Here is an 11,471-nt window from a genome sequence, read left to right as displayed (position 1 = left end):
CGCAGCCTCGTGCTCCAACCCCTAGCGATCCTCTCCCTCAGCACCTCCTTCGGCGTCACCGTTGCCGGCTGAAGCCACAGCCGCGCCGACGATGACATCCCTATTAAACCCTTGCTCATCTCGTGGTCACTGCCGCCTCGCCAAGCTCTCCATTCTTCTCCTCGGTCTTGGATCCTCTCGAGCGGTTGTCGGCATGCCGAAGCACTAACGCCCTCCGGTGAGCTTCTTCTCTCCCCTCTCCCTTTCCCTCTCCCTCTCGATCTCCATCTCCATCTCCAATCAACCACAACCAATCACTGTTCATTCTCTTTCTCCGGGGAAAAAAGAAGGAGGGAACGCGACTGGTACATCACCGGGACCAAAGGGTCATTCATTACCTCCGGACTAGTCTCTCCAGCTTCAGGTGCCTCTCTCGCTTTTGTTTTGCAGTAAAGGTATTGGGTTTCTCCAATTTTATGCCAATTTTTGCTGATTTGCAGGAACTATGTATTCTCAAGGGGATATTCCCTCGAGAGCCCAAGAAGAAGGTCGAGGGAAACCACAAGACCTATTATTATATGAAAGATATCGCCTTCCCGGCTCATGACCCCCCGATTGAAAAAGTTCGGGTGATCGAGTCTCTTCTCTTTGTTTTACGTTTTATTTGTTTTGTCTCTTTTTGATCTTCGCTATATGGTGTTTAGTAAATTGCTTACATTTTTGTTTGTTTGCTTTTTCATCTTATGCTTGAGGGATATAAGGGCCCATAGAGAAAGATCAAGAAAGCTTTGGCGAAGAAGAATAGAGATCAAAGCAAATCGGTTGTTGAACCAATAGCCAAAAATACAAGCTTGATATACTTATCCTAGAGAGGTTTTGTTACTTCCTAAGCAGTAAAACTATGCATTTGATATCAAAGGTTAACACCTTTTTCATGGACTCTAGATCATCTATTAGACAGGTAGGTTGGTGTCTTTGCTTGTTCGTTTGCTTAAAATTTGCAACATAAATCTATGTCACATATCCTAAACTTTATGATCACCGTTTGTTACTTCTATTCGTAGGGTGTGCTTGCCAAGAGGAGCACTCACTTCCAAGGAAATCGGTTTCCCATCACTGCTAATCTTTGCAAAGCAGGGCATCTGCTTATTCCACCGACAACGGGATGGTTAATTGGAACAAGCCAAGGTATTTTTTTGCTTCATGCCTATTTTTTTATAGTGTGATTTTTTTTCTTTCTTTTTACGTATCTCGTATCTTAAGCTGGTAAACATGGTTTCTATCTTTTTAATGATCAACATTATAAGAAATTTGTTTTGGAGGTATGTACATACAACTGAGATGTCTGAGCGGTTTAAAATGCAATTGATTATAACTTAGTGCCTAACAAATGTCTTTGGATTGTTTTTCAAACAATGCTTGGCATGCTTTACTTGTCGGTGAAGAATTGCCTATCCAGACTCTTATTTGGATGACTTGTTTGTAATACGTTCAAGTTTTGAGACATCTCTGATCTCAGTTAGGTGAAAAGTTAGAGTTGCATTTATTTTTTCTGTTTTTAGGAAAAAATCACAGAATCATTTTTTGTTGTTGAAAACATCAAACTTTTGTTAAGCTGCTTTAGTACAATACGGTTTGTAGCCATGATCTGATCATTTGATGGCATTGGCCAAGATCACATTTCTTATATATATATATAAATATTCTCTTGGTAAGAACCAGTGGAATACAATGATACTTTGGTAATTTCTTTGGGTGGTTGAATGATGCATATAGCAGTGCTAGATGATTGGGAGATCGTAAGATGGAGACAAACTAGTGATACTTTATGGTGCATATGCTTTATGGAGACAAATTAGTTAAAATTATTCATGATTTTATTAATGGATCAACACTTTTGCACCCTAATCACCATCTGAATCATAATAGCACCCATTTCTCCCACCCTCTTTCTTTTCCATTTTTGATTGTGTATGTGTGTGCATTATTGTGTTTGTTCAATGTGTCTTTTAAATCTAAATATACACTGCACTTGGACATGGTTGGAATAAAATAAAAAATAAAAATACTATACTAACATTGATTTCATTTATTGAAATTTGAAATGTTAGAGAGCCACTAGTCATACAGGAAAAAAGCATCATGGTAGTTATTATTATTAGTAGTAGTAGTATCATTAGCATCATGGAGTCATACAGGAAAAAAAGCCACTAGTATTGAAATGCTAGAGAGCCACTAACATTGATTTCATTTATTGAAATTTGCTTACATTATCTTGTCTGCACATTATGTTATCTCATTGAAATTAATTGTATATTATGAGATGTGATTTGATGGTTTTTTTTAGAGGTCAATCTTCTTATATATATCAGTTTTCCAGGATTCTATTTGAAGTTTCCTCATTCTATTTCTTTGAGTTAAATGTACTTGAATTCTAGCTGAGCTTATTTTTTATTATTCCTTCATCAATATATCTGTCCAAGACTTGATAAGGTTCAATTATTTCTTGGGTCATTAGATTTAATTCTGATGGTTGATAGCAGAAGTATGACTCCTCAAATGTTAATTTGATGATTTATCAAATAGGATTTGAATATATAAGTTAAAATTGAACTTTGTTTTAACATGAGCTCGTATTCTAGCTTTATATATCCAATTCATGATTTGTTGTACATTCTTTTAGATGCCATAGAATGCATATTAAATTTAGATGCCACTTGTGTTCGTTATCTCATTTGTTTTTATTTATTTATTTATTTAATTAGTCCAAATATTATACTACTTTCAATTATGGGAATGCATTTCATGTTCTTTGTAAAGAAAGTCATTGATTAAATTTATGTTATTAATGAGAGTGGTTTTTTAGGAAAGGTCTGTTCAATGGACATTAATGGTATGAAAACCTAGGAAAGTCAGCTAATGTATGAAAACCTTTAATATTTATTTAGTTTTATTTAATATTTGAGAATTGGTTTTATAAACTCAAATTAATTAGCCAATTTAACTCACTATCATTTAATAATATGTTTATTTTTTAATGGATGCAGGAGGAATTTGACAAAGCACTAGTAGATAAATGCAGTCAAGGGGTGAATGAGAATTCTATTAACCAAGACGAATTATGGAATGAGGTAGCCATTGGGAGTCATAACAGAGTGATAATATACATGGTTTATGTTTAGAGTTTTGTGGATTTATGTAGATTGGACCTTATTATTGTCATGCTATGATTGTAATAACAATTTTGCTTATTTTACAAATATGGCAATATATATTTTGATGAAATTAAATACAAGTTTTATTATTAAATAAATCCATTTATAAATTTTTTTAAAAGAAAAATTGTTCCAAATTTCGTGACAAAAAAACCATGCCAATATCCTTACTAAATTTAAAAACCGTGCCTAAAAAAACGTGACAAAAAAATTGTACCAACAACTATATTATATTTAATACTGTGCCAAAAATCAGGACAAAAAATGTGTCAAAAATTGTCTTTGTGCCAAAAACCGTGACAAAATTGACAGTATAAACCATGACAAAAAGAGTGACAAAGCAAAACCGTGACAAAAATGGTACCAAATAAACTATAATAAATACCGTGACAACATAAAACCGTGTCAAAAACTGTACCAACTAAATCGTGCCAAAAAAACCGTGCCAAAAACTGTGACAAAACACCGTGCCAAAAAATGTGACAAATAAAACTGTGCCAAAAATAGTGACAAAAAACCGTGCCTAAAAATCGTGACAAAACAAAACTGTGCCAAAAATATTACCAAAAAACTGTGCCTAAAACCGTGACAAAATTGGCACGGTTTAATTAAAGCGTGACAAAATTTGGCACGGTTTTACTATTCCGTGACAAATTATATTTGTCACGCATGCTATAGGCACGGTTATATTTCCGTGCCAAAATCCGTGCCAACATCAGTTTGTCACGGTTTTTTGGCCAAAATCCGTGCCAAATCTACCGTGCCAAATTCCTATTTTTCTTGTAGTGAAGTGTTATTAGTTTAACAAATATTGTTTAATAATAGAAAAAAAAATGAGGCTATTACTTATAACGTTGTTTTGTTAAAGTGTATTTAGAGGGAGACTTATTATAATGAGTAGTTTTACCAATAAATATTTATCTCTTCTCAGTTGTTGCAAGTGCTAATTTTTTTGTGAATATATTTAATAACAAAAAAAAAATAAAGAATATTTTTCATATAGTTGTCTTGTCTAACAATATTCAAACAAAGAATTAATCACTACAAGCAAGAAAAGCTCTTACTTCTTCAAACTCAGACGAATTATATTATATTATATATATAGATATATAATATAGATAATTACATTATGCTATGAAACTTTGTCTTTTTTGCGAGAGATGATTTCTCCCACGGAAAAATTTATTTGACCATGTTATAATGACTAAAGACTTTGCAGGATGATATATTTTATTTAGCTTTGTTGAGTTTAAATACATATGGTGTGAACATCAATTTGTTACGGAGAGATATGGGTTGTTTAGGAGTGATTGTCAAATAAAAACTGACTACAAGCTAGTTGATTAATTTATTACTTTCTATTACTTTTGTTGACCTTGAAATTTATTATATTTGTCTTGAATAATTTATATTTTCAAACCCAATTATTTTGGTATTGAAGTATATTATTTTGGGTCAATATAGGATGCATTGAGACAAGTTTGATGCCTTACATGCTAACTGAGTTCTACCCCGATCGAGGGTATGCAACAATTTGTTACCGCGTTGAGTTTGGTAGACCGGGTTCAAGACGTGACATACAGATAGAATGCCCAGTAAAATAAGAGAAGCATTTTATTTCTCTATGTCATATGATTTTTTATAATCGCAGTAGTAATAATATCAACAACAATGATAATATTACATTTTCCTCAAATGAAATTTAATTTTAAAAATCATTTGTGTGATGTAGCAAGTGTTATTAGTTTAACGAATATTGTTTAATACTAGAAAAAAAATGAGGGTATTACTTATAACGTTGTTTTGTTAAAATGTATTTAGAGGGAGACTTATTATAATGAGTAGTTTTACCAATAAATATTTATCTCATTTGAATTGTGGAAAAAAATAAAGAATATTTTTCATAGAGTTGTCTTGTCTAACAATATTCAAACAAAGAATTAATCACTACAAGCAAGAAAAGCTCTTACTTCTTCAAACTCAGACGAATTATATTATATTATATATATAGATATATAATATAGATAATTACATTATGCTATGAAACTTTGTCTTTTTTGCGATAGATGATTTCTCCCATGGAAAAATTTATTTGACCATGTTATAATGACTAAAGACTTTGCAGGATGATAAATTTTATTTAGCTTTGTTGAGTTTAAATACATATGGTATGAACATCAATTTGGTACGGAGAGATATGGGTTGTTTAGGAGTGATTGTCAAATAAAAACTGACTACAAGCTAGTTGATTAATTTATTACTTTCTATTTCTTTTGTTGACCTTGAAATTTATTATATTTGTCTTGAATAATTTATATTTTCAAACCCAATTATTTTGTTATTGAAGTATATTATTTTGGGTCAATATAGGATGCATTAAGACAGGTTTTGATGCCTTACATGCTAACTGAGTTCTACCCCGATCGAGGGTATGCAGCAATTTGTTACCGCGTTGAGTTTGGCAGACCGGGTTCAAGACGTGACATGCAGATAGAATGCCCAGTAAAATAAGAGAAGCATTTTATTTCTCTATGTCATATGATTTTTTATAATCGCAGTAGTAATAATATCAACAATAATGATAATATTACATTTTCCTCAAATGAAATTTAATTTTAAAAATCATTTGTGTGATGTAGCAAGTGTTATTAGTTTAACAAATATTGTTTAATACTAGAAAAAAAAATGAGGCTATTACTTATAACGTTGTTTTGTTAAAGTGTATTTAGAGGGAGACTTATTATAATGAGTAGTTTTACCAATAAATATTTATCTCTTTTGAGTTGTAGCAAGTGCTAATTTTTTGGTGAATATATTTAATAACAAAAAAAAATAAAGAATATTTTTCATAGAGTTGTGTTGTCTAACAATATTCAAACAAAGAAATAATCACTACAAACAAGAAAATCTCTTACTTCTTCAAACTCAGACGAATTATATTATATTATATATATAGATAGTACATTGATTAATACATCACCATAAATCTCACACGGATTATTATATAGATGGTACATGCAAATACATGTCCGTGTATGCATATGCATGCCATGTATGCAACTCTAAGCATCCTTGAGAAGCTTTAATTCAAGGCCTCCATCTGTCCTCTTCTCAACAGTGTATGGCATGTAAGTCCCAAGGATCTTATCCCATGAGATGAAGAAAGGCTGAGAGAAGTTATACCTGTGACCCTTGAGTTGATGGTGAGTGTCATGAAAAGCACAATCATTAAAGAAGAAAGCTTGTAAGGGATTCCAAGGGATACATAACCCAGAGTGTATGTCCAAAGTTTTGATGACGGAAAAAGAGAAGAAGTAGATGCTGGTTCTAGTGGTCATCCCAGAGATTAAGTATGCCAAAGCACCACCAATGATATCCATAAAGGACTCAAATGGATGCCCATAGAGAGCTCCATATACGTAGGGCACTATTTGAGCATGGTGTACTGCATGGACATGTTTGTACAAGAACCTGTTTATATGAATGTATCTGTGAATAAAGTACTGCCACGTGTCTAAGACTATCATGGCAATCATCCATTGCACTGCCATCACTGGTAGGGAGGGTTGTTGTTCCTTTGCTGCTGCTGGTCCTTCATTAGACCTAACCTGCATGCAAGCATGCACGTTTACATATATATATATATATATATATGTGCTTTCAAATGCTTCGAATATATAAGTTATGAACATGTTGTTACCTTTGTGGCCATGTAGATTATGACTACTTGCATGGCTTGTTGGATCAAAATGCCCTTGATAACTGTTATCTTTGATACAGAGTTTTTCTCTTCTTCCTCACCTTTTGGGTGTAATCTGTACTTGTTGAGATATATTGCTAGCAATCCATATATCCCTGAGAACACCCAATACACCACAGGTGGAATGAGTGTGCTTAACATCTCTTCAGATATCTCCATTAATTTGTTGATATTGGTTAAGCTTTCTGCAAAATAGAGAAGGTAAGTGAGCTCAAACAATGATATATGATTAATATGTTGCTAAAGAACTAGACCATGCATTGTATTCAAACCTTTTTTTACGTCTCTAAAGATAACCGGAGATTTAATCCAGAAGCTGATGAGAAATGTGGAGCTAGTACGCCCCTTTACTAGTGTTGGATTTAGAATGGAAATACATATATACATATATATATCATGTAGACTAAGACCATTCAACAAAATCATTCAAACACGTTACGTCCCAAATGGTAATAAAGTCTTTGGCAGGGAAGCAGTTGTGAGATTGCGCAACATCAAGTAGTGTTTTGTAATACCCTCACATACCACATGGCTATAACCTGTTGCTCATATAATAATAAATAATTATAATAAAACTTTAAATAAAAATATTATATAGCTTTAATTGCTATAAAGTTTTTTTTTTTAAATTCTTTTCAAAGTTTATAATGTCAAGTATATTAAAGTGTTATTTTAAATCTATAATTTAATTAATAAATTAAAAATAATACATATAGTCCCAATTCAAACTTTATAACATGAGAACATTTAAAATATGAGATTAAAAAGATAATATTAAATATAGTATTTCTAGTCTACGACTCTATGGTTCCTTCACTCGTATATTATATTCAAATTTTGAAAAAAAATTATTATTATTTTTTAATTTTAAAAAATAAATTAAAGAAAAAAAAATTGAGCCCAGTTTAATACTAATAGTATATATCCGTTTTTATTGATTTACAATGGGTTTTCCAATATTTTACTTAATGTGTTATTTTTATAGAGTTATAGGGATTGGTTAGTAAAAATATCTAGTATGCTGAAATTAACTGGTTTTTTTTTGGATGATGTGGATCAACTAACCCAAACACATGGGCACTTTTATTATAACGCTTCAATCATACATTAGAAGAGAGTTGAACCCTTGATCTCTGGGAGTTAAGTATTTTAACCACTCAGCTACTGTGGTATTATATATTAGGGATTAATAGGTTAAACATTCTGGAATTGTACAATTGTTAAAACACTGCTTATGAGTTTCTGTAGCATGGATTTTATAACAATTGATCATCTCACTGGCTCTACAATGCAACAATATTTAGTGCGGAGTCAATACTTGTATCTTTCAAACACTAATCTTAAATCCGGTATGATATTAAAATATTTCGCGGCCAAACAGTTGTCAAATTGGGGAACTTCTGAAATCCGGTATGATATTAAAATATTGGCGGCCAAACAGTTGTCAAATTGGGGAACTTCTGAGGTTCTCTAGCATAGACTTCATAAAAATTGATCATGTCATTATTGGCTCTCTCTAACTAAACTATTTTTGTGTGGAGCAAAAGACTTGCATCATTCAAACACTACATCCTGAATGATATTAAGAGGGAGATATATACATCATCTAGCAAATTTAAAAGTATCATTCAAACAATGCATCCTAAATGATGTTGAAGTCTGTGGCAGCTAAGCAGTACTTGTCAGATTGGGCAACTTAATTAATTATGAGCTCCTCTAGCATGCGTGGAGTTAATTTAGGAGAAATTAATCATCTCATTGGCTCTCAAATTGAAGTATGTTTGTGTGGGTACTAAATAACTCTAGCATGCATGGAGAAAAATTTATCATCTAGAAATTCAAAGGTATCATTCACACACTACATTCCATTGATGATGAAGTCTGTGGCAACCAAGCAATTTCAGAGTGGGCAACTCATGAGCTTCTCTAGCATAGATTTTACAAAGGATTAATCATTTCATTGGCTCTCCAATTGAACTAGATTTGTGTGGAGTAAATAATCCTATCATATAGGAATTAATTAAGTTACTACTACTGGTATATATTTTAGGAACATTTTTTAGAGCTGATTTTGAAATCACTCCATAATTATAATTTTCAGATACATTTTGAAAACCATTTCTAATTGCATGTTAGTAATTTTACGAATAGTACTTCAGAAACAATTACTTAAGGTTATGCCTGTTGGAAATATAGTACCACATCGGTTGTGTAATAGAATTGTAATGGGTTTATATATAGGTATAGAGGTTGAGCCACCAAGTCTTGAGACTTTTGGTATAAGGCTCCTAAGCTCATATAAAGCCCATATAGGGCCCACTAGTACCAAAAATATAAAAAATTCTAACATGGTATCAGAAATGATCAAGGCAGTTATAGTGGGACCTAGTAAAAGACCTCTGAGGTTCCAGAAGGAAGACAAGTCAAGTTAAAATAGGACCTCTTAGACACAAGTAGTGTACAAGTCCATGTGTGTAGGACCTCTGAGACACAAAGTAGTGTACAAGTCTGCAGTAAGCAGGACCTCCGGTGTATAAGTCCCGAGCAAGTTCGACCGAGTTGAACTTGAGGGAGGATGTTGGAAATATAGTACCACATCGGTTGTGTGATAGAAGTGTAATGGGTTTATATATAGGTATAGGGGTTGAGCCACTAAGTCTTGAGACTTTTGGTATAAGACCCCTAAGCCCATATAAAGCCCATATAGGACCCACTAGTACCAAAAATATAAAATCTAACATGGTATCAGAGATTCAGGGAAAAAAAATGATTCTGATAAAAAAAAAAGACAAGTTATAATGGGACCTAGTAAAAAGACCTCTGAGGTTCCAGAAGGAACACAAGTCAAGTTAAAATAGGACCTCTGAGACACAAGTAGTGTACAAGTCCATGTGTGTAGGACCTCTGAGACATAAAGTAGTGTACAAGTCCTGATAAACAGATCTCTAGTGTACAAATCTGTGCAAGTTCGACCGCAGTTGAACTTGAGGGAGAGTGTTGGAAATATAGTACCACATCGGTTGTGTAATAGAATTGTAATGGGTTTATATATAGATATAGAGGTTGAGCCACCAAGTCTTGAGACTTTTTGGTGTAAGACCCCTAAGCCCATATAAAGCCCATATAGGGCCCACTAGTACCAAAAATATAAAAAATTCTAACAATGCCATCCTACGATGCTCCTAAATGGAAAGATCTTATCAATGTCCATAAAATGAGAAATCATAAATCGAATTAAGTTCATAGGATAGAGAAAATTCATTTGTTTTCTTATTTATATTTTATGTTATTATTTGTTTTGAGATTCATTTGCGGATTACTGATTGAGAATGAAATAGATTGAATAGAAATAGATCAATTTGCAAATAAGCGTCATCCGCAACAAATATTTAATAAAGTTAGATCATGCTAATCAGGGGTTGTCATAATATATTTCAGATATATATATATATATTTTTTCTGAAAAAAAGATATATATTTTTTTCTCTTTGATCTCTTTCTAATATCATTCCAAGTCATCTTTCTTGCGTTGCATGTTTGAAGTCTAGACACCAGCTCCGTTTGAAAGTCAAATATAGCTGCCAGAGAGGTACAAAATAGGATTCTACTTTTGTAGGCTGATAGTGCAACCTCTGAACGCAACTGCAATGCCGTAATATTTAGGATATTTACCGAGAAGGTCTAATTTAAAACTGCTCAATTTTGATTGTTTGCGTGCGAGGTTTTTGCATAGCACTAAGGGAGTGTTTGATTCACAAGATAGGAGTGGGAGTGGGAGAGGAGTGAATACAAGCCTTTGTTTGGATGGTCATGAGTGGGAGTGAGAGAGGAGTGGATGAGGAGTGAGGGAGGAGTGGAGCAATCCCCCTGGAGCAATTCTCCCTCACTCCTTGTGGATAATGACCAATTTGCCATTTTATTTAATAATTAAAATAATAATTTAATTTAAATAATAATTAATTAATTTTAACAATAATTATTAAATAAATAATAATAATTTAATTAAATATAATAATTAATTTGATAATTTAATAATAATTAATAATTAAAATGAAATTATAATAACTAATAATTATAGTTAAATATTTGTTTATAATAATTAATTAATAATATTTCTTCATTAATTAATTATTTATTATAGTTAATTAATTACTAAAGATATTATCAGAAAATTTGAAATATTTATTTATAACAATTAATTTATTTATTTTTCAATTTACATAATATTCATTTGGATAAAAGGCATAAATGTCATCTTATCATATTTACCTTCTTTACTTTTGCCATTCCCAATAAATTACACTCTCCAATCCTTATCAACCAAACACATTCTTCATTCTCACTCCTACTCCACTCCCTCTCATCTCACTCCTATTCCACTCCTCCCCCAATCCACTCCTGACAACCAAACACTCCCTAAACTTTTTATTGAAGAGTCAGTTGTTATATTTTGTTAGAGTGTTTGATTATGTGTTGTTGAAAAATACAATAAATTTTATATTATAATGTATTTGTAA

General features: G+C 32.3%; 1 protein-coding gene across 1 annotated transcript; it reads right to left on the bottom strand.

Annotated features, from left to right (window-relative positions):
* Positions 1-6,110: 6,110 nt before the first annotated feature.
* Positions 6,111-7,302, bottom strand: LOC120269230 (sphinganine C4-monooxygenase 2-like). The gene is made up of 3 exons (XM_039276573.1): positions 7,227-7,302; positions 6,895-7,139; positions 6,111-6,802 (listed from the first exon to the last, which is right to left on the bottom strand). Exons 2-3 carry the CDS (start codon positions 7,111-7,113, stop codon positions 6,257-6,259), a joined length of 765 nt encoding a protein of 254 aa, XP_039132507.1. The 5' UTR covers positions 7,114-7,139; positions 7,227-7,302; the 3' UTR covers positions 6,111-6,256.
* Positions 7,303-11,471: the final 4,169 nt, after the last annotated feature.

Source organism: Dioscorea cayenensis, chromosome 9 (assembly GCF_009730915.1).
Source record: "Dioscorea cayenensis subsp. rotundata cultivar TDr96_F1 chromosome 9, TDr96_F1_v2_PseudoChromosome.rev07_lg8_w22 25.fasta, whole genome shotgun sequence".
NCBI lineage: Eukaryota > Viridiplantae > Streptophyta > Magnoliopsida > Dioscoreales > Dioscoreaceae > Dioscorea > Dioscorea cayenensis.
This window is presented reverse-complemented; position numbering and strand designations above follow the sequence as displayed.

What these genes read in the sequence shown, in the direction of transcription:
- LOC120269230 (XM_039276573.1), bottom strand. Translation starts at nt 7,113, where the DNA reads ATGGAGATATCTGAAGAGATGTTAAGCACACTCATTCCACCTGTGGTG. An exon ending in TAATCTACATGGCCACAAAG is followed by an intron (nt 6,803 to 6,894) that starts GTAACAACATGT and finishes GCTTGCATGCAG; the next exon opens with GTTAGGTCTAATGAAGGACC.